The 23,607-nt window shown below is 51.3% G+C and overlaps 1 protein-coding gene across 3 annotated transcripts in view; it reads left to right on the forward strand.

The window, feature by feature from the left end:
- The first annotated feature begins 1,695 nt into the window (after positions 1-1,695).
- The window catches only part of Axin1 (axin 1), a 37,971-nt gene continuing 16,059 nt past the window's right edge, over positions 1,696-23,607 (forward strand). For 2 of the 3 annotated variants that reach the window (XM_027940375.2, XM_027940376.2), the window contains exons 1-3: positions 1,696-1,793; positions 6,100-7,058; positions 22,949-23,089. In XM_027940375.2, the coding sequence (XP_027796176.1) occupies positions 6,181-7,058; positions 22,949-23,089 (1,019 nt within the window). In that variant the 5' untranslated portion in view covers positions 1,696-1,793; positions 6,100-6,180. Of the gene's footprint in view, positions 1,794-6,099; positions 7,059-22,948; positions 23,090-23,607 lie in introns of those variants that run through there. The other variant, XM_071605620.1, reaches the window with a different exon arrangement.

A 23,607-nucleotide genomic window follows, 5' to 3' on the forward strand; every position in this document is an offset into this window, starting at 1 on the left:
GATGTGCAGAAGTGAGCCTGAACTGATTGAGGTTTTATGGCTGTGTAATGAGGGCCCCTGTGAGGTACCAGGCAGACATAGCTCTGTGAAGCACAGCGTCCTGGCTGTCATGGGGTGGCAGACAAAGGGACAGCAATTGCTAGTGCCTATCTCCTCTCCTTGGGAGTGGCTGATGGAGGGCTAAGGAGTGGGCAGGGCCCCAGGATTGGGAGAGGTGCTGGTTCTGACAGGATGGTAGTGGAGAGCCGGTGCAGGGGCTGTTGCCAGGTATGGCTGCACATTCCCTTGCCCGCTGTTGAGTGCTTATAGCTGTGGGCCTTCTGTCATGCATCCAGTGGTGGTGGGCAACATGGAGTTGGCCTGTTGAGCTTGGGGGCTCAGACCTGAGCTGTCATGGAGATGGGGGTGGCAGAGGACAGGACAAAAGATGTCATGGAGATGGGGGTGGCAGAGGACAGGACACGCAGAAGCCCTCCTTCTCAGGCTAGCCTGGACTAGTGGGACCCTTGGGCAGCAGTGGGAAGGAGAGCCCTTGTCTGAATTTGGATGGTGCCTGGGAGAAATTAAGGCAGAGGGATCTGTGTTTTGGAGCAGCAGTGGCCAACCCTAGCCCACAGCTCTGGAGATTTTACCTCCTGTCCAAGTGGCAGCCATCATTTATTGTGTGTCCTCATCCTAAGTCCCTACTGCCTAGGGCAGAGCCACAGTCGACCTTCTGGAGGTTCTGGACAGCAGTGGGTATTAAGAAAGGGAAAATAGGGGCTGGGCTTGTGGCTCAGTGGTAGCACACTTGTCTGGCGTGTGTGAGGCATTGGGTTCGATCCTCAGCACCACATAAAAATAAATAAGATTATACAATTAAAAAAATTAAAGAAAGGGAAAATAAAGGGGCTGGACAGTCACCAGGAGCTCATATCCTGATCAGCCCTGCCCTGTCCACGACAGCCCAACCCCCAGGACATCTGCTTTCATAGGCATCTCACATGCCTTGGGCAGGCGGTGATGGTTCCTGACTTAAGAGCCTCCTGTCCAGGGCCGGCCAGGCAGGCATCCAGCTTCCAGTTCTTCCGGCTTCAGCTCCCTCGCCGAGGGGACTGGAGGCCGGCTGGGCGCGGGCCGGACTCGGGAGCCCTGAATTAGTAGACACCCGGGGCCGCCTTCGATGGTGTGAGTGGTAGAAAAGCTCTGCGACCCGGCGTGCTCACTGTGGTGCTCACAACGGGCCGGCCTTCCGCTCAGCGCAGGCTCCCTGAGGTTGCAGTCCTTGAGACCCTCCGAAATGCACTGCCGCGTCCTGGGGTCTGCAGTTAACCCTGACAGGCCCAATGCCCGCCTCCTCCTCTGTGCCTGCGGCCCCTCCCCAGCGCGAGGCCCCGCCCCTACCACGCCCCACCGCCAGCCCCGCCCCCGCACTTCCGGGCGGCGCCGGCGGGGGCGCTCGGCCTGGGCTTCGGCGCTCTGGGCTCCGACTCCGGCCCCGGCCCCGGCCCCGGCCCCGGGAAGCGATCGCGGCCGCCACCGCCGCCGCCGCCGCAGGAGCCTGCGGGAGTCGGGCGGGAGCCGCGTCCCTGCGGAGCGGGCCTGTGAGAGCGGGCGGCCGGGCCTCGGCGGCGTCCGCGGCCTGCCCGCGCCCGCCTCCGGGCCTCCGGCCGCCAAGCCACCGCAGCCGAGATGGGGTCCGCCGCGGGCCGCGCCCCCGCCGGGGCTCGCCCGCCGCACCGCCGCTGAGCGCATGGGCCGCGCTGCTCCGGGAACCGGGCCCGAGGCCGCGCCGCCACAGCCGCCGCGCGCCGGTGAGTAGCGCGGGGCCGGCGGGCGCGCTCCTGCGGCGGGAGGGCCTGCCTCCCGCGCCGCCGGTGTAGGCCGCGCTAGGCCGGCGGGCGCGGACCCGGAAGAGGGGTCCGCGGCGTGCGCGCGGGAGGCGTGCAGGGGCCGGGAGTGTGCCGGTAGGCGACCAGGTGTGCGGGCCTTGGGGGTCCGAGGGCGTGTGGGGCGGAGAGGCGTGCAGGTGTGGGGCTGCGGGATGTGCGGGACTGGGAGTGTGCCGGACCAAGTGCGTTCCAGGAGGCGTGCAGGAGTGCGGGCTGTGCAGCCTGGAGGGTGTGCGGAACCCCGAGTTTTCCGGGAGGCATGCAAGAATGCAGGGCGTGGGGGCGAATAGGCTTTCAGGAGTGCGGACTGCGCAGCCCCAAGGGTGTGCGGGGCATGGAGCGTGAAGGGAGGCTTGCGGGATTGTTGGCTGTGCGGATTGCGAGGGGTTGCTAGGCTGGGAGTGTGTGAGGAAGCGTGCAGGAGCGTGGGCTGTGCAGGCCCAGGGTGGGCGGGGCGGGGAGTGTGTTGGGAGGCTTTCAGAAGTGAAGCCTCTGCAGCCTGAGGGAGTGGGGGCGGAAATGGGCGACTGAGGGGGTGCTAGGAGACTGCTTGGTGTGCTAGAAAGGGCCTTGACCTTGGGTTGTGTGAACAGGAAAGGGAGATGATCTCTACAGGTGGACATGTGGTTGACATAGTGTGGGATGCCTCCTGTGGTCCCTGGGCCTGGTCCTTGTTTAGGGTGTCTGAGATTCCAAGTAGCTACTGAGGCCAGGGTGTGCGTGGTCCTCCCTCCCCTCACCCTGCCTCCTCCCCCATAAGTAGGAATGGTGCCGCGACCACCACAGGAGGGCACTCTGTGGGTTCAGCCTGTGGTTTGGCTTGTTTCAAAAACCAATTGCTCTGGAGACCATATCCTTTCAGGTTGGGGGCCAAAATACAGATCTCTGTCTTGGGGTTAGATCTTAGACTCTGTCCTCACCACAAAATTTGAATTCAGCCTTCCTCCGGCTCCCACCCCCGCATGAAACCAGAGCTGCACACTTTCAGATTGGCATGAGGACAGTAAGGAAAAGACACATCAATCCTCTGGGGACTTTTCTCAGCCCATCTCCAAGAGGGATTGTCACTGTACTGTGAAACCTTCTTTTTGCTCATATGCATGTTCCCTGGATCCACAGTCCCTGTTTTAGAAAATATATGCAGCTGGACTCCTGTCTGCCCCAGAGAGCCAGCACCAGCTGGTTTCAGTTTTAGGAAGTCCCATTCAGGAACAAGTAAGTGTGCGAAAGCACATAAAACATGGTGTTTTGTTTTGTTTTGAAGTGGGGATTGAGCCCAGGGGCACTTAACCACTGAGCCACATCCCCAGCCCTTTTTATATTTTGAGTCAGGTTCTCATTAAGTTGCTTAGAGCCTCTCTAAGTTGCTCAGGCTGGCTTTGAACTCATGATCCTCCTGCCTCCTTAACCACTGGGATTACAGGCATGTGCCACTGCACCTGGCAGCACAGTGTTTTTGTTTGATTTGCAGCATGTGTTTACTTGTCTTTGATTTCTTGTTTCAGAAAAGCTGAGTGAACTTTTTTGGGCTGCGCTGGTCATTCAGAATTTAGATGATGGGGAAGGGTATAACATGGGAAACAGTAGCCCTGACCCACAAGAGTGTCATCAATAGACGGTTACTTTCACACTTCACATAAATCAATGTTTGGAAGTTATGTTTGTGTAAAATAAATACATACACAAGCCTATAGCATCAAGTTTGCTTACATGGTACCCAGAAGTGTGTGCCTTGGTGTTGCCCAAGGGAATTTTGAATTTTAAATACCATATCAGACTTCAGGTTCCTTTTATGGAATCACTTTATTGATGGTGGTTACAGGCTATGGGCCAGATTTGGTGCTCGTGGGCATTGCCTCGCCTGAATTAATGTAGCTGCCTTATGTGTGGTATGTATGTGTGTGTTCCCTAAATGCTAGGTATGCTTCCCTGGGGGAGCTTGGAGATTTGGGGGATTGGAATGTTTCAGCATCAGTGATATGTGGAGGTGTTGGTGTGCTTCTAGGGACATGGAAGTTCTTTTTTCAGTTGATGACCAAAGAGACTTGAGTTATAAGATATATTTCCTCTGGGCTCTGAAAAGCAGTTTAAAATGGTTAGGAGAGACTGGGTTTACACAGTAAAATGTGAGTTTTGAAGGGAAGCTGCAGTTCTGTAATGAAGGACTGTGTCTTGAATTTGCTGCCTCCTCTATTGCACAAGAATAGCTCAGCATCTGAAAAAAAGCTGTGTCTAGGACAAGCATCTTCTCTTGAGTGCCAATCAATTGAATATTTGTAGGTATGCATTGTTGTGAGACTATTGTGTTAGGTGCCGAGGGTCCTGCTGTAGTCACTCATAGGGAGGCCTGAACGCTTTGGAGACAGCAACAGTAGCCAGCCTCACATTACAAACTACTGCTCTTCAGTTCCCAGTAACTTGTTTTTTTCTCAGGGCTTGTGAGCTGACTGCTGTGTATCTGGAAGGGTGGTCAGGGATGCAGGCCCTCTTTTACTCTAGTGGCAACCTAGACAAGAGGAAGCTAGACATCATGAGATGATGTGGAGCTGTAGACACCCAGGGTGCTCACTCTGAGATGATGGGGCTCAGAGAAAGTGAGCTGGAAGGGGGGTTCTGTGAGCAGCACAGGATCTTGATCTGAAGGAACAAACAGGCTGGCCCTGCTGAGGCTGAGATGACAGTCTTCTAAGAAGTCTGTAGCTGTGATGATGTTGGGCACATATTGGTGACCCTCCTTTTTTGTGTGTGTGACTTGTCCCTCTGGCTTTCAGTAGTGGTTGGCAGGTGAAGAGTATGCAGTGAGAATGTAGGTGTGGGGGTAGATTTCATGGAGGCTAGGGCCCAGCAGTGTGCAGTGGTAGCCAGGGAGAGCCCCCTTGAGTTGGTTCTAGGGGGGCTGACTTTGTGCGCTCTGGCTTGTTCAGTGCTCCAGGTGTTTGACCTGATGGTGTATAGTGCCCTCTCCAATCTGCTTGGCTAGGATCCTTACATTCTGTGTTAAAAGGATGTAAGGGCTGTGTTAAGAGGCACAGCCAGGGCTCTTGGGCTCCAGGTCTTGCTCGGGGGCAGTCTCCTGCACACTTTCCACCTACTAGTGGCAGCAGTAGTAGTAATAAACACCAGTTTGTATATATGAATACTGTTTCCTTTTTCTCAAGAACTAGGGATAGAACCAGGGGCCCTCTACTACTGAGCTACACTCTCAGCCCTTTTATTTTTAACTTTGAGACTAGATCTCCCTAAATTACCCAGGCTGGCCTTGAACTTTCAGTCGTCTTGCCTCAACCTTCTGAGTAGCTGGGATTACAGGCCTGTGTCATCATGCCTAGCAGAATAACCTCTAAGAGGATGTGTGGTTTGGTTTTTCAGCTTAGGGAGTTAAATCAAATGAGCTATATGCTTCTTTAGCCAAAAAGCATACTTGTAATTAGATTTAATTTGTTCTGTACTTTTTCTGTCCCTTAATGTCCCCATCCACCATTTGTTTTCAGAAGAACATTTTCCTCATAATACAGGTACTCACAGTTTAGTGTAATTCTGCATTTCTAAGGTTGCCTGCATTGATGACTTCTGAATGCCTACTTGCTGTGTCCTTGTATTACCAATCCCACTGTATTGAAGGCAACCTGTGGCCAGCTGCTCTTTGAGGTGTGTGTAGAGTAGGAGAAATACCTGGCTGGGTGCTTGCATCTGTTGCAGGCATATCAAATATGAAGTGATGCAGTAGCAGAGAGTAACAGAGGCTGTGGGACTTGGAAGATGCACTCCTGCTTATAGCGTGCTTCTCCCATTTCTGAGTGTTGACGACTGGGCAGGTGAGGTGATCATTTTTGTGTGTGAGGGACTTTGTGTGTGAGCCCCTGGTTCCAGGGGTCAGGGTTGAGAGTAACTTTCCTTTCTCTAGCCCTCCTGGTCATTCAGCTCTTGAGCCAGAATGGTTGGTCCTCAGACCCCTGGTCTCATGGAAGGACACTTTAGGGGAGAGGTATCCTCTGTGTTCTGGACATCCACTTAGTGTGAGAGACCTTCCTGTAGTTTTAAGCTCTCACAAGTCATATATAATATAGAGCATACTGTGTGGCCAAAATATGTCTCTGCTGGAAATGGAACTGGCTTTCTGCTTTGAGTGAGAGTGGGAGGGCGGCGCCGCTAGCTTCGTCTCAGAGAACCTCTGTTAGAGTCCCAAGGGCCACCTTCCTAACCCTTGTCCTCTTGATGGTTTCAACAGGACAGATTGCCTCCCCTTGGAGCCGTAAGTACTGATGTATTAGGGTGCAGCGCTCGTTGTTCATTGACGCAGAGTCCCAGAATGAGTGTCCAGGAGCAGGGTTTCCCCTTGGACCTTGGAGCAAGTTTCACTGAAGATGCCCCCCGGCCCCCAGTGCCTGGTGAGGAGGGAGAACTGGTGTCCACAGACCCAAGGCCCATCAGCCACAGTTTCTGCTCTGGGAAAGGTGTCAGCATTAAAGGCGAGACCTCAACAGCCACCCCGAGGCGCTCAGATCTGGATCTGGGGTACGAGCCTGAGGGCAGTGCCTCTCCTACCCCACCGTACTTGCGGTGGGCCGAGTCACTGCATTCCTTGCTGGACGACCAGGATGGGATCAGCCTGTTCAGGACTTTCCTGAAGCAGGAGGGCTGTGCTGACCTGCTGGACTTCTGGTTCGCCTGCAGTGGCTTCAGGAAGCTTGAGCCCTGCAATTCAAACGAGGAGAAGAGGTTGAAGCTGGCAAGAGCCATCTACCGAAAGTATATCCTGGATAGTAATGGCATCGTGTCCAGGCAAACCAAGCCAGCCACCAAGAGCTTCATCAAGGACTGTGTCATGAAGCAGCAGATCGACCCTGCCATGTTTGACCAGGCCCAGACGGAGATCCAGTCCACCATGGAGGAGAACACTTACCCGTCCTTTCTCAAGTCTGACATTTACTTGGAATACACGAGGACAGGCTCGGAGAGCCCAAAGGTCTGCAGTGACCAGAGCTCAGGGTCAGGGACAGGGAAGGGCATATCTGGATACCTGCCCACTTTGAATGAAGATGAGGAGTGGAAATGTGACCAGGACGTGGTGGAAGAGGATGATGGCAGAGATGGTGCCCCCCCCAGCAGGCTCACTCAGAAGTTGCTCCTGGAGACAGCCGCCCCGAGGGCCTCAAGTAGACGGTACAGCGAGGGCAGAGAGCTCAGGTGAGTCACCAGGTGTCTGTTTTCTGTGCTCACCTCTGAGACCTGGAGAAGGAACAAGGGAAGGGTGTTGGTGACGGGATCTTTTAGCCCAAGCTGAGTATATGGCTGCCGCTTTGGTCATGTCAGGGTTTGATTCCATATTTGTCATGTCTGTGATGTTGAGAATACTTTCTTTGAGAACAGACTGCGCGGCTTGGTGTATCATTAGGAATGTGGAAGTTCTCACAAGTCATAATGACATTGGAACTTGATCCTGGAGCAGTTAGACTTGTGTCCTCTTGCACAGAAGTGGAGACACAACTCTCTGGGCTAGGTAAAGGGAGGAGTGGACATTCAAGTGCATCGATGCATGGAGAGTTCCGGTAGCTTTCTATAGTGATCCTGCAGGGTTGTTCCTGGCGACTGAGGCCTGGTGGGGAAGTTTCTGAGTGCTAGGAAACTTGTGGGACTTGTGCTTGGAGTCCAGGATTGGACCCTTTAGCTTGCTAGCTGTGTGTGGGTGTGGTAGGTCAGTGCAAGGCAGCCTGGATGTTTTGTCTGGTGGTCCTCACCAGTTGTGCATGTGCATGTAGGTGCACATGCAGCTTGGAGGGAGCCACAAAGCTCTCAAGAAGTCTCTACAGCTTTGAAACTGCTTCTTCACTCTTTCCCTACAGTTTGGCTTTCAGGTCGCCGTCTGTTGCATGTGTGAGCAGAACGCTTGCATTTCCTACTCCTTTCCTGAGCTGGTGCCTGGGGGACTTTAAAGATCTGTAAGCATGAGGCTGCCGCCAGGTGCCGTGGTCCTGGTGCAGCTGCTAGACACCAGGACCAGCTGCTGTGGAAAGACTGGCATGTGCTGATTTGCACAGGACTCACTCTTCTGAGGGTTACCTGAGAGTGGGACCCTGTAATTAAGTGGTGGTCAATGTGGATTGACTAATGGTTTTCTTTTTTTTGGTACCAGGGATTGAGCTCAGGAGCATTCAACTTCTGAGCCACATCCCCAGCCCTATTTTGTATTTTATTTAGAGACAGGGTCTCACTGAGTTGCTTAGTGCCTTGCCATTGCTGAGGCTGGCTTTGAACTAACGGTCCTCCTGTCTCAGCCTCCTGAGCTACTAGGATTACAGGCATGCACCACTGCACCCGGCTTAATGGTTTTCTTTTTTGGGGGGCTGGAGATTGAACCCAGGAACTCTTAACCACTAAGCAACATCCCAGCCTTTTTTTATTTTGAGTCAGGGTCTCTCTAAGTTGATGAGACTGGCTCTGAACTGTGATCATCCTGTCTCAGCCTCCAGAGTGCTGGGATTATAGGCGTGGTCACTGCTCCTGGCTGTTTGACTAATCTTTTTGTTCCTTTTTCTTATTGTTGTCAGCCAAATGCTGCTATTAATATTATTTATTTTTTCTTTTTTGGAGGAGTGTACCGATGATTGAACTCGGGCAATCTACCACTGAGTCACATTCCCAGTCCTGTTTTATTTAGAGACAGGGTCTCACTGAGTACTTAGTGCCTTCTAATTTGCTGAGGTTGGCTTTGAATTCACGATCTTCCTGCCTCATTTTTCGGAGCCACTGGGATTATAGGCCTGCGTTACTGCACTCCGCCTATTGTTGTTGTTGTTATTATTATTATTATTTTTTTTTACAGTGTTGAGGATTGAACCCAGGGCCTCTTCCTAAATGCTTTTATTTATTAGTAAGTTTTTTAGGACAGAATATGCCTTAAAAATATCATGTTAAGCTCAACACAGTGGCCCACATGTATAATTCCAGCTGCCTGGGAGGACTGGGGATGCAGCTCAGTGGTAGAGCACCCCTGTGTTCAATCCCCAGTACAAAAAAGAAAAAAAAAAAAAAAAAAACAAAACAAAACCAACCAAAAAACAAATCCTGTTAAGGCTGGTGTAACTAACAGTTTCTAAAGCGTAACCTAAGCCAGGCATGGTGGTGCACACCTATAATCCCAGCAGCTCAGGAGGCTGAGGCAGGAGGATCACAAGTTCAAAGTCAGCCTCAGCAAAAGCGAGGCGTTAAGCAACTCAGCGAGACCCTGTCTCTAAATAAAATACAAAATAGGGCTGGGCGTGTGGCTCAATGGCCAAGTGCCCCTCAGTTAAAAAAACAAAACAAAACAAAAAAAACCTAAAAAGTTTACAATAGAGTAGAAACTTTGTTAAGATGACACTAAATTTGAGAATTTGAGGGTTGGGCTGCAAGAAAAATATTGAACCCAGGGTGCTTAACCACTCTAGCCACATCCCCAGATCCAAATAAAAAATTTAATATCTTATTTAGAGATAGGGTCTGCTTAAGTTTCTTATGGCCTCGCCATGTTGCTAAGGCGAGGTGTGGTCAGTAATTTGTAATCCTCCTGACTCAGCCTCCTAAGCTGCTGGGATCACAGACTTGGCCATCACACCCAGCTCAATTCTGATTTCTAATTTTAAAAACAATGGCGACTACACGTCCTGGGCCAGCCCATCTGAGCACTCTTCAGTTCTTGATCATAGCAGCAGTACTGCTGTTGTTCTTTTTGGTTTGCTGTATTTGTAATACATAGTGTTTGCTGTGAAATGAATAGAGCATGTGGGCTGCTTCTGCTGGGTGGCATTTTAGCTCCCTCATGGAGCTGTTGTTGGTAGCAGAGGGGCCTGGAGTTTAGGAGAGTCCCATCTTTCATGGCACTGTCCCACCCAAGTCTGCCTGTGGTACAGTGTTGTGGTTTAAAGTTCTCTGATGTTGGCATCTTATTAGCACTGAGGTGTTTTTGTTCTTTTTGCAGTGCGGGTGTCTAACCCAGGGCTTGGAGTGTGCTAGGCAAGTGCTTGGTCACTGACCCCACCCTAGTCCAGGCTCATGTTGATTCTCATTTGGAGGCACTCTGCTTGTCCCCCAGGGTTTAGTTAGAAGGCAGGAAGTGGGGAGTGACACCTGGGCTTAGAGAAGGGGTTGGCTGACTGCAGCCCTCTCCTTCATGTTCCACTGACCCTGCCCTCCTGATGGTCAGTTTTGCTTTGCTGGCTCCCTTGTGTTGGACATGGCTACACAGTGAACTTGGGCTCTGGGCCTCCTTGTTTACAAGTGCTGCCGCAGCATCAAAGGAAGACCCTGCATTTGCCAATGTGGGGGGACACTGGTGCCACTGTGTCTTATGTGTTCCATGTTCTGAGGGCCTGAGGCTGTGCTATTGGCTTAAACTATGTAAGGCCATTCTGGAAGGAAAGTTGGGTGCCCCCAGATAGCATGGCTGCTTCCCAGGCGGGAGAGGGTGATTCCTCAAGGGAAGATTGAGGCTGAGAGGGAAGCGCGACCACACACCTGAAGGAGACCCTGAGCTCAGCCTCACTTGCTCATCAGCTGCAGTGTTGAATTGTGTGAAGGGATGTGTCAGGAGGGCCATCTAGGACAGCTGTACATCAGGGCGCTTAGCTAGGTTCCTATAGTGTGGGCCGCTCTGCTTGTGTGCTTGTTGTGTGCTTGTCTGAGTATGCCAGGTGATATTCACATAGGTGACTTGAGGAAATTCAGATGAGTCTTATACTTAGCTCTCCATCAAAACCAAGAAAATAAGATACTTTTGACCTTTTTCTGTATTTGCTATCCTCCTGTGGCCATCTGGAGCCCCTGGGCCCAGGTGTCGTGGAACTCCTCACTGGTTCCTTCCTTTGCCTTTGTTTCAGCTGATGTGAATCAACAGGCTTCTGGCTGCTTACTGAATGATTGGCTGTCGGGCCCAAGGACCACAGCACACTAGTTGGCCGGCTTGGGTTTCAGTCCCCTTGGAAGGCTGGCTTGACATACAGGTGCCCAGGGTAGGCCTGGAGTAACCTGGCTGCTGGTGGCAGAGGTTTCTTGGCATTTCAGTTTGCTGCCCTGACTTTCCTGCCAGCTGAGAAGACCCCGAGGGCAGAATCTCCCTGGGTATCTTCTTTTTCTTTTCTTTTCTTCTCTTTTTCCAGTATTGAGGATTGAACCCAGGGCCTCCTACATGCTAGGTAATCACTCTACCCCGTGCTACATCTCCAACTATTTTGTGAATTATATTTGAGACAAGTTCTTGCTAAGTTACCCAGGCTGTCCTGGAACTTATGTTCCTCCTGCCTCAGCCTCCCAAGTAGACAGGATTACAGGCGTGCGCCACTGTGCCTGACTTCCCTGGATGTTTTCTGTGCCCTACTAGGACTAGCCCACTCCAACTCAGGAGTGGTTTCTATAACCATAGCCAGAGACTGGACCATGGATGCCATTCAGAGCAGGAGCAACTTGATGGTTTGGCTGAGTTCCTGGCACGAAGTGCCTGACCACTCAGAAGACAAGAGTGTCCTTTCAGGTCCAAGACCAGCACTGCTCTCCAGGCCCCTCAGAGTTTGCCTGAATGACTGTGGGATCTTCCTGTTAGTTAATTGACTATTTCTGGTAATGGCTTAAAAGCTCAAGAGAAGAAATTGTGAAAAGAGGAAGTGCCCAAAGTATATACAGAGCTTCATTTGGAAGATGGACCCTGGCTTCTGAGTCAAGGGAGTGAAGTGCTCTGGTAAAAAGCGTCTGGCTGCAGAAGAGAATGTAGTCTGTTGTTTCCAAATCTGAAGACATGGGATAGGCTGATTTGACTTCTGGCCCCTTCTCTTCAGGGTGATTTGTGACAAAAGGCAGCTCACCTGTGAAGCCTGACCTCTGACCTCCCTACAGCCCTCTACCTTCTGCTGTAGGCCTTGTTGCAGGAAGCTGAGAGGAGAGCATGGCCCTGCTGCCGTCCCTGGCATCTTCCAGATGTGTGGCTGGTACAACGGGTGAACTTCGTCCCTGAATAGGCAACTCCAGAACAGGGTACCGGAGCTACTTCCAAAGAGAGCCTTTATATACTACTGTCATGCTCAGAACCAGAGTTGGTGGTGCTTCCCTTGCCTTGGTGGCTGGACAGCCCATAGGTCTTTTAGGACTCAGGCTCCTGCCCAGCACATTGTGGTCAGGAGGTCTGTGACCTGCAAGGTGTGCACTGGTGTGGCTTTCTCTCGGTCTCTCTTGGAATGTGTATTTCCTGTTTGATCCAGGTCTAAAAATAAAATGTTTTTTGTTTGTGAAAAATCCAAGGGAAACTTTAAAAATTATTCCTGAACTAAGTGACTGGAAGAGCCACGTTTCCTGCCAGAACTTTCTGTATGCTTGGAGAATGAGAGGCTCAGTGGCTGAATTTAGGGCCTGCTTGACTTCTGTGGGGGTGTCCTGCCTATGGTGTGACTTTACCTCTCTGCATTTTTCTGTGAAATGGGGATAATGAAGTAAGGACCTGCCGATTGAGGGTGTCATGTTCTACCTTGAGGTAGTGCCTGGGCAGAGCCTGCACCCCTAAACCTGCACCCAGCAGCTGCTCATGGGCTTCAGCTCTGGCTGAGTAGCAACCTCAGCATCCTCTGGATGCAGACAGTGTTGGAAACAGTGAAATTCTCATCTGGGTTACAGATGGTTACAATTGTGTTCGTGAATACATACTCAGATTATAGTAACCAGATTTCCTTAGGTGAGGTATATCAATTCCCCACCCCAACTTGTTCCTCTTCTAAACTCTCTGAGCTTGAAAGTGGCACCACCAACATCAGATCAGCCCAAGCCATCTTGGTTTTTTTACTTACTTGCCCTCATCCAGGTCAGCAGTAGGCCCTGGTGGATTGCCATCAATAGCACCATCTCCTCTTGCCTCCCACTGCCTCCAACTGGATTGTTGTAGGAAGCTCCTGATGAGTCTTCCCTGCATCCTCAGAGGGGTCTTTCATAGGTGCTGTCCCTTCTTCCAGGGCTGCAGAGCCTTCCCACGCACCAGGAGTGAGACCTGAAGTCCTTGGGTTGGCCCACCATGCTTGCATTCATGGACATCCTTCTGTGGGCAGTACTCTAAAAGTGCTCATTCTCTGCTCTGGTTGGTCTGACATGTTGCCAGTGTCCATGAAGTGCGTGGTCAGTGGTCAGACTGCAGAAGTCTCAAACGGAGAAGCCCTTTGAGAGTGTCAGTTGCAGTCCTGAGCTTCAGGATGTGTCTCTGCTTTGGTGTGTTTCTGAACAGGGCATGTGCCTCCACCCCTGGCTCTAAATGTTTCCTTTTAATACGATCTTAGCTCTTTTTAAAATAACCTTACTTTTTATTGGAAAACATGGACATAAAGAAAAATTAAAATAACACTAAAGGGTTGATAGCTGCATTTAGTTATCCCCAGCCCCTGCCTTTCCAAGGAGGCCACTTCTCCTGTTTCTCACCCTGTGGTATTAGTCTGTCTGGAATACCATTAAAAAACAAACAAACAAACAAAAAACACCAGACATTGATTGATTACACAGTCAGAGCTGGAGTTTGAAATCAGAGCATGGGAGGTGGGTATCTTTCTGAGCCCTGCCCCGCCCCCCCGCGGGGGGCATGTATACCTTGCAGGTGTGCTCACTCCCTGTGGGTCACAGGCTTTGTCCTTATCCCACAGGCAGCCCCATGAGGGGGCTTCAGCTCATGAACTGGGTGCGCTTGGTTTCTGGCAGAGTCCTGTGTTGCTATTTTTGGGTTCTCATGATGTTTTCTTTGTCTTTTTCTTTTTTTGTAGCACTGGGTATTGTACCCAGAGTATTCTATCACTGAGCTACACCCCCAGCCCTTTTGTTTTTATTGTTCCTTTTTAAAAAAATTTTTTTAAGATGTTGATAGACCTTTATTTTGTTCATTTATTTATATGCAGTGCTGAGAATCAAACTCAGTACCTCATACATGCTAGGCAAGCGCTCTGCCACTGAGCCACAACCCCAGCCCCTTTATTGTTCCTTTTGAGATAGGGTCTTTCTATGTTACCCAGGTTGTCCTAGAACTTGGGATCCTCCTGCCTAGGCCTCTTCAGTTTCCAGGATTACAGGCATCGTCACCACACCTGGCTGATGTGATTTCTTAAATGATTTTAGAGTTGCTTTTGCATAGGGTAGTATTGACTTGGTTTCTGTCTTCCTGGCTGATGATGTGACCTGTGATGCCCTTGATTGCCTGCTTTCTATAGACCTGAAGGCCCAGTGAAGGGTGAGTGTGCAAGGCCTTCTGGCTGGTGAGTCTGGAATGTTGGGGTTGCCTGCCAGCTTTTGCACTTGGGGTTTAGCAAATAGTTCTGTTAAAGTGTGTACCACTGCACTGCACGGAGGGCTCTTCTTCATTAGAAGATCACATTGGGGCGCCTTGAGCACCCTTGCGGCCCCTTGTGAGTTGAAGCCCTGCCCTTCTTAAGAACGCGCTGTTCTGTGCAGTGGGCTTCCAGCATCATCAGCACAGATGAAGCACTGGTGTCTTAAAGTGAATTGGGGCGTGCTTCTCCCTCTTGGGGTCTTCTTATTGGGTCTTCTTGAGGAGTTCTTCATCTTAGAAGACTTGGTCCCTTTTTATGGTAGCAGACTGTTAAGAGTGTTGTGGAGAATGAAAGCAGACCAAGGGAAAGTGGCAGTGTGGGCTCCAGAGAGATTGAGTCTGAGCAGACAGGAAAGATTGTACTATGTGGCATTGTGCAGCTGGCTGTGTGACAAGGCTTCTCTAGGTCAGGAGACTGGTGAATCAAGCAAACAGAAACCCTTCATTCATGGAGCTGGGTGCTGATGGAGAGATGCCTGGTGGAGATGAGTAGAGCGCCCAGTGTCTCAGGGGACAAGTACTGTGGAAAACACTAGGTAAGACAGCAGAGCAGGAAGGGCTGAAGTTTTTTTGTTTTGTTTTGTTTTGTTACTTGGGATTGAATCCAGGGGTGCTTAACCACTGAGCCACATCCCCAGCCCTTTTCTACATTTTATTTAGAGATGGGGTCTCGCCGAGTTGCTGAGGCTGGCTTTGAACTTGTGGTCCTCCTGCCTCAGCCTCCTGAGCCGCTGGAATTACAGGCGTGTGCCACTGCGCCCAGCTTCTCCCAGCTTTCTTGACTGGCTGCTGTCATCATTGTGGCCATGGAAGCCATGCACTGTGGACCCCCATCTTCAGTCGCTGGCTGGCGAGCGGGTGAGGAGTCATGGGAATATTGCATGGGACGTGATGTCGTGATGCCTGGGGGGGGTCAAGTGACTTCCTGTCTGCCCTCGCCAGGGTCTTGGAGGGGGGTGCCTATGGAATCCATGGGCCCATCAAGGGTTGGCACTCCAAGGTAATGGTGGCAGAAACATGCCTTCGAGATCCTCATAATGGGTGAGCATCAGAGGGATGCATGAAGGCCACTCATGAGTTGTCCTCATATCTTGGTTCTTGGACATTCCCTTCCTTTGGAGTGTGAGACTCATGGTGCTATGTGGAGTATATTGAAAACTTTGGGGATTAAACATTTTGCTGGTGAACAAAAAGATTTGCAAATAAAAACAGTCCAGGCCATTTTTGTCTTGTTTCTGTTCTTATGTGTGGCAACTGTGGTCAGCCTTCTGTGGCTCACAGGGACATTGGATGGGTCCTTGTGGGCTGTTACCACAGATTCACTTGGGTGAAGTGAGGCTCCTTTAAAACATCCTGCTAAAACAGTGTGGAAAAGACCCTGGGCAGCAAGGCAGGTGATATGCTTGGAAGCAGAGCACTCAGCTTCTCCTGCAGGCTCTCCATTCATGGAGGAGGCTTCTTTTACTCAGCTGAGTCTGAAAATCACCCAGGTGTGGGGTTGGGACATGAGTAGAGTGAACCTGATGTGGGGTTTCTGGTTTCTGAGTTACTTCAAGAGAACAGATCAGGGGCTGGGGATGTGGCTCAAGCGTTAGCGCGCTCGCCTGGCATGTGCGGGGCGCTGGGTTCGATCCTCAGCACCACATAAAAACAAAAAAAATAAAGATGTTGTGTCCACCGAAAATTAAAAAATAAATATTAAAAAATTCTCTCTCTGTTTTTTAAAAAAAAAAGTCATGATTTTAAAAAGTGGGGGGCTTAAAAAAAAAAAGAACAGATCAGATATTTTATGGATAGACTTTTGACCTTAACCAGGCTTATAAGTATGAAGATTTTTAAGGTTTTTAGTAAGCCATGCTTTTTAAAAGTCATTGTTCTGGTCTTGTAGCTTCAGCTGAGACCTGGCCTCCTTCAGGTGAGTTCTTCGAGGCCCTGAGGACTGGTTTTGGGTGACAGACGCAGACCTCTTTTACAAAGGCTAGTAAGTCCCCTGCACCTGTCAGAGTGCCATACTCAGTGTGACTGTGGCTGAAGGGTACCCACATGGCTTTGGAACCAGTGGTTCCCCCAGTGTCTTCACAGTTCAAGGCTCGAGGGAGGAGCTGACACTTAATGTAAAAAATTTTCTTTCCCCTCCTTTTCAACCTTATCACTCTTCATCAGATTTGGGTGCCCCTAAAACCAGTTCTGAAACCCATCTGTGTAGATCTAGGCCCTGAAGGGCTTGTGCTTACCCTGGGGACTCAGGCAGCCAGCCCTGCAAACCTGGCTCCTGTGCTGTTTAAGGGTTCAGGAGCTGAGGAAAGCAGCCTGTAACTTCAACAGCCCTGACTAGTTGGTCCCTGAAGTGTCTCCTGTGGAGCTCCTTTTTTACATACTTGAGTTCCTCTTTCCAGTGACTGCTCTGCAGCTGTACCATACAGAGCACATTGTTGTTGCAGGCAGGTAGGAGACACATTTGGTATGGGAACAAGAAAATGTAGGTGAGCAGGCAGTGGATGACACTGCTCAGCCTGGCCCCTCTAGATTCTTCTCAGCATATATACAGCCTTCAATTTCTCCTCAAGAATAGGATCCTGGGGGCTGGGGATGTGGCTCAAGCGGTAGCGCGCTTGCCTGGCATGCTCAGGGCTCTGGGTTTGATCCTCAGCATCACATAAAAATAAAATAAAGATATTGTGTTCACTGGAAACTAAAAAAAAATATTAAAAAATTCCAAAAAAAAAAAAAAAAAGAATAGGATCCTGGGGCTAAGGATGTGGCTCAGTGTTAGTGTACTTGCCAGGCATGTGTGAGGCATTGGGTTTGAATCTCAGCACTGCATGTAAATAAACAAAATAAAGGTCTATCAATGACTAAAAAATAAATAAATTAAAAAAATAGGATCCTAATCCACATTATCTACTACACGTATAAAAATTTTTATTTCTATTTTTTTGCAATAAAATCCATCACAACCGCTATTTAATGGTTATTTTTAAAAATATATTTATTTTTTAGTTTTAAATATTTATTTTTTTGTGGTGCTGAGGATCGAACCCAGGGCCTCGCATGTGGCAGAAGAAAGCTCTACCACTGAGCCACAATCTCAGCCCCTAATGGTTATTTTTTTTATTATTATTATTTTGGGGGGAGGGTATCAGGGATTGCATCCAGCGGTGCTTTACCACTGAGCCCCATCACCAGTCCTTTTTATGTTTTGAAACAGGGTCTCATTAAGTTACTTAGGGCCTCACTAAGTTGATGAGGCTGCTGGGAACTTGTCATCCTCCTGCCTTAGTTTCCCAAGCCACTGGGATTATAGGAGTGTGCCATGTACCTGGTTCGAATGGTTATTTTAAATACCCACTGGTTGAGTAGCACAGAGTGTAGAACTGGGCCAGAGAGCAGATGCAGACGTGGCCTGCTGCTGCCGCCTCCTCTGTGGAGCTTGGTGGTGGCGTGGCGGTCGTGCTCCAGCTGTGCAGTGTCTCTCGGGAATACCAGCCTTCAGGCTTCATGGACTTGCTGTTCCAGATCCTTGGATTTGTTAAAGCATTTGAATCAGTTAACTGTGACACAGAACCTTTACCACTGTGTCCACCTTCCAATCGGTGTGTGGGACACGGAGCCAGGGACAGTGTGGTTGCCAGTTTGTGTCCAGGCTCTCACTGTATGTGGGACCCTCAACCCCAGGCTGGGCGTGCTGTTCACTAGGATGCTCAGGGCCTGGAGTGATGACTCTCCCAGTCTGTAATTGTAGGTGGTGGTGTGATGGATAGGAGGCCAGGGTTTTCCGAGGTGGCCCCCTGGGGCAAATGTGAATGCCACCCCAGGTACACCCCTGCTGTACCTTCCTTCTGCAGAGCACACACCCTTCCTGACCCACTGTGTGATTTTGACATAAAGGGCCTTCGATGTGTAATTTGAGGTGAGTGGGTGGAGTGTCAGAAGTATGAGAAGAAGTAAAACACCTGAAGCAGAGTGAAGCTCCACCCTTACTGCCTGGTGACTCATTCTTTTCGCCTTTTGTGGCCTCCCATCATATCCTGTCCTGTGGAGGTATCCCAGAGTTCTGATCTTCCCGAGGAGGGGGCCATCCTAGTGACAGGTGGGTCCCAGGGCAGCCTGGCTGTCCAGCCTCACTTCATCTGGGCCTGTCCCTGGAGGTGGCTTGGGAGGCTGTGACATGGGGGGTGCAGATGGGGGGGCTGGCATCCTTGATCCCTCAGGGGTAGAGGCCAGGCTCTGTCTTGCATGGAGAAAATATTGTTCCTCGCATAACACATATCTCGCCTCTGCACCTAAAGATCAAAAAGGAGGATATTCTGAGTATCCTCCTTTTTGATCTTTAGGTGCAGAGGCGAGATATGTGTTATGCGAGGAACAATATTTCCATGTGAATGTGGGTCACTGCTGCTAAAAATCAGAAGCAGGATGGGGCATGATGGCACACATTTGTCATCCAAGAGACCATGGAGGCTAAAGCAGGAGGATGGCAAGTTTAAGGCCAGCCTTAGTAACTTAGTAAGACTCCTTTTCAGAAACGACTGGGGATGTAGTTCAGTGGTAGAGCACCCCTGGGTTCAATCCTCAGTACCAAAAAAAAAAAAGAAGAAGAAGAGAGCAGATCTTACCTGAGTGTGAGTGTATGCATTGGACAAGGCTAATTTGTAGCGAGGAAACATGCACCTGGCCCTTCTAGCACTGCTGTCTGTGCCTTCCAGTGGGAAAGGAGTTGCCTTATTGGGAAACCAGCCTTGCCCTCCTTCCCAGGCCCAGGACTGGCAGCTCCCAGACTGTGAGCAACGCAGGCTCTCAGGCAGACACACACCAAACAAAGGCTGGCGGTTTCTTGCCTCTGGGCTAGGGTGATGCCTTCTTGTCTCACTGTTGATCCATGAGAGCGGTGGAGAAGACCCAGACTTGCGTCTAGATTCACACTCTGTTGATAGGACATGAGGGTGGCAAGGGGCACTGGCTTTTGCTTGGCTCTTGGGGTCAGGGTGGGCTGCCCGCTATACAGTGTTGTGCAGTGTGGCTGTGACTAGGAGGCTGGGGCATAACTCTGCACATACTGCTGTGCTGATGGGAGGCTGGTGTGAGCAGCAGTGCGGAGGACTCCACGGAGTATCCCAAGGAAAGCCAGCCAGGGAGGGGAGCTCCGGAGTGACAGTGCAGCATTCTAGAACAGGAAGGCTAGCTGCTGGTGACAGACAGTGGCATGGCTGGAGTAGCAAACAGATGAACTCTAAGGGGTGCAAAGAGTCTGAGGCACAGGCCTCCTGGCAGTGGCTGTGAGCGTGTTGTCCCTTGTTTGTCTATGGCTCAGGAACTCTAGCTTTAGAGGCAGTTTTCTTGTGCTCATTTGTCTGGTGGCTAGGTGTAGGGCCTGAGGGCTATGTTCCTGAAGGCTGGCTGGGAAGGGTGGTTCTGTTCCCTGTGTCTGTGGCACACCCCTTTCCTCTGACTGTGCCTCTGCAGGGGTGGGGTGCAGAGGGTTTTGGCTTCTGTTGCTCTGCCAGGATACCCTCCCCCTCCTGGGATGCATCAGAACTCGTGCTGCCCACTCTGCTGTCGGGGTATTTGGCAGCCTAGGAGCAGGTGTGTACTTCCTGTCTGCAACTGTGCCATGGGCACCTCCTGCTCAGGAGTGCTCTGTATGCAGGCTTCTGTCACTCTTCTATCCCTGGGGAGTTTGGCAGGAGAAGGTTGACAAGCCAGCCTGCAGGGGACCTGGTCCACATGGTCCCCCAAGCCCCACCAGGCAACTGCCTGTTGAGTACTCCTGAGTGGCTTCCTGAGACAGCTCAGGAAGGACCAGTCTGGAAAGCCACCAAGTAGAAGGAAGCTTTCACTCAGGGATGAGAGCCAACACAAATGGCCTTGCTGAGCCACGGTGTGATCAGTAAACACTCAGAGGACACTGGGCTAGAATGTCCCTGCAGGGAGCCCACTGATTGGGGCAAGTTGCCCTGGGTGGTGAGGTACAGCTCCCTGTGGACCCATTTCCTGCGTTTTCACCTGGCTCTTGCTCCTGTGGTCCAGCAGGGTACACATACCGACTCAAACTACACCCTCAATTCTTCATTTTGGGAGGCTAGAGGGGGCGTCCATGGTCTGTGCTAGGGTCCTTCCTTATACCAGCAAGCATTGGAGGTGGGGATTGGCAGAGGCTAGGCCCTCACCTGAAATCAGGTGTGTCTAGGCTCAGGCAGAGCCAGACTGAGCTGATGTGATGCTCAGGCAAAGGACTGGACACTAGTGGTGGCCTGCAGGCCCCAGCACATTTACCCCAAGACTAATGGACTCTTTTCTCACCTGGAGAGCTGGAGGATGTCGCCAGGAGCCAACAATTTTGGGTATGGAATTAGTGCTGTTTAAGTTGGGTCTCTGGGAGGCAGTAGCCTGGGGACGTATGGGTGGGAGCACTCCATCAACTTCATGGAGGTTCTGTTTCCAGGTGCTGGGGTGATGATTGGACCAGCAGAAGCATACCCTGGAGCAGGTGGGAGACTCTTGTGTCTTGGGTGGACATCACAATTTCCATACCCAAGTGTCAGCCATTCCTGTTCCTGGGATAGTGTCCTTTCTGTGCAGCAGTCCAGCCGAGAGATCAGGACACTGTCCAGGTCTCGCAGCCCCCGAGACTGCCTTGCCTCTTATCACTTGAGTTTGGGGACCTGCTGCTTAGCCATGCTGTTGCCTCTCCAGGGTTACATCCTACCCAGCCCCATGATCTAGGCTCTCTGTGGGAACCAACCTGAGCTCCATGTAAGAAGTCATCCTGTGCTCCCTGGTTTGATTTTTATGCTCCAGGGACACAGCTCTCTGAGCAGCTGGCTTATGCTCCATGGGTATGCTTAAGGGATATGTGGGGGAGACAGCTTATCACACATTGTGGGTGAGTAGACTTTGGAGTGGGACATTGTCCTTGGACAGTGGCCCGAGGAGCCATCTGTTTGGATTGTGACTGGGCCCAGGCAGACATCGGACAGAGTTGAGAAGGGTTTGGGTGGGTACACATTGGGCTACTGTGTAATCTGTGATCCACTGTGTACACAGGGCTGAGCCCCAAGACACAGGCCACTTCTTCATCATGGACTTACTGAGGTGTGGGGATGATCCATATTTGGCAGCAAGTGGAACCTATTCCTGGTCTTGGGCACCAGGGCCTCACTGAGAAGCCAGCTCTTCGTGTGGCAGGTGGGAGGGGAGTGCTGTGTGCTAAAGTCTCTGCAGTGAACCACAGTGGAGTGGTTACCGAGTAGGGGTGGGCAGAACCGATGGGGTGGCAGGCCCACACTGAGGCCTGGGCGAGTAGGGGAAGGAATGGGGCTAAAAATGCCCAGTGGCCACAGAAGTGATTGTTGGAGGTGGTTTTGCAGGAAATGTGGGATTTGGGATAGGTCTGGTGTTTTGGCTTGTGCTTGTTGCTCCGGCACCATGTTGAGGAGGCCATCTTTGTTGGATGGCATTTGCATTTCTGTCAAAAGTCAGTTGAGCATGTTTGTGTGGACCCCACTGAGTATATTTTGAGGACTGCAGTGAGCCTAGCTGTGCCACCTGGCAGTGTGGTTGCCACACACAGCCTCCTCTGCAGCTCCCAGCTGCTGTCAAAGTGGGTCCTGCAGTACAGGTAACACCCCCTTACCTGTCCTTGGCCACAGAAAGCTTTGTCACATTAGCTCAGTGGTGCATGTGTTTTCAGAGGCCAGAGCTGTCAGCAGTGCTGGTGGTCTGCACTGAGAACCAGTGCAGTTGTTCAGGAGTTTAGAAGGAAAGCAGGTGGCTGGCGCCCCCCCCCCCGCTTTCTTTCCTTCCTCCCATCTGAGTGTCCCTCCTCTCTCCCTCCTCCTCTGACCACATTGCTCACTACACAGGGAAGCCTGATCTCCACTGGGTTGTCTGCACTTGCCTCCTTGTCATCTTGTAGAAGAGCTCTCATGTATGTGGAAGGCACTTCTGGAACTATTGGGTGGGTTGGGAGGCCGAGTCAGAGACAGGTATGTGGAAGGCTTGATCCTGCTGGAGTGGCCAGGTGGTGTTGACAGGAGAGAGTGGAGGCAGGGTGGGGGCCTGCAGTGGGGACTTCACTCTCTCACTTGAGCTTTTCTTTTTAACTAAATGAATGTTTATAGAAAGTTACCAAAGTTTGATATTCTTAGTGGCAGTAGCTATACCTAAAAATAGTTGAGCACTTAACCTGGGAAAGTGGCAACAATGGTGTCATTGGAAATAGCTCATCTTGATACTCAGTAAAGAATGTGATGCTGAAGGTTGGCACTTGTGGGGCTGCTCATGTCAGGGGGGGAGGCTGACCCTGCATGCTGGAAGGCAGACCAGTGTCCTGGTTGCTTATGATCAACCCAGTTTGAGGCTGCTGAGGCCTGCCCTTCCCAGCCCATTGTTTCCTGCTCTGGAAATGCCCCAAGTGGACCTGGAGGCCAGGTGGGCTTTGTAGCCAATAGCATGGATGAAGGGCCAGCTCTATGCTCTTTCCATTTCTAGTTACGTGCATAGAAACCAAGCTCATGTGAGCATCTGTGCCTACTGAGACATCTTCCCAAAGCAGGGACAGGTGGAATGGTGCCCAGGCCTGGGCCCACTCATAGGGACAGGGGAGGGAGGGAGGGAGGGACACTGGCCTTTTCTGGTCCATTTTTCTTCCTAAACTGTTGACACTTCTAATTCGTATAGTAAGATATTCAGATAATTCTGGGGATGTGGACTTAAAGGGCACTACAGGCTGCCACTCATGTCCCCTCCTTGTTTGCAGGTATGGACCCTGGCGGGAGCCAGTGCACTCCTACTACGTCAGCTCCGGCTGCGCCCTGGCCCCCGCCGCCAGTGCCAACGACAGTGAGCAGCAAAGCCTGTCCAGCGATGCTGACACCCTGTCCCTCACAGACAGCAGTGTGTAAGTTGCACCCACACAGTGTGCTGCAGCCTAGCTTCAGGCTGCTGGCTCTGGGCTCTGCCCTGGCCTGGGTTTGGGCTTTGTCTGTAGTTGCCCCGAGTTGGCCTAGTGTAGCCAAGCACAGGTGGGCTACACTGTGGGTGGCACCCCCAGAAACCTAGCTCAGGCTAGAACCCAAGTATGCCATGCCTGAAGCTGCCTGGAGCCTTGACAGAGGAAGGTCCAGGGATATGTGGAGGCAGACTGAAGGTTCTGTTTTCTCCTTAGCTGTGTAATCTGGTGTCTCAGTTAAAAGGTAGGCACAGACCAGCAGGCAGAGGAGCCTGCTGCAGAGTAGGAGTGCAGTCTCTGGGAGGCTGTGTGGCTGCAGAGACACCTCCTTGTTGACACTGCTCTGTACACACCCTTGGTGTGGTACAGAATATTGTGTCAGGCGAGCCCTTCTGGGAGCTTGGAGTCTAGGGCGGCAGGGTGATGCAGCTTCAGGTGCTGAGCCCAGTTCCCCATGGTAAGGGGTG

The sequence above is a fragment of the Marmota flaviventris genome, chromosome 19 (assembly GCF_047511675.1).
Source record: "Marmota flaviventris isolate mMarFla1 chromosome 19, mMarFla1.hap1, whole genome shotgun sequence".
NCBI classification, from domain to species: Eukaryota; Metazoa; Chordata; class Mammalia; order Rodentia; family Sciuridae; genus Marmota; species Marmota flaviventris.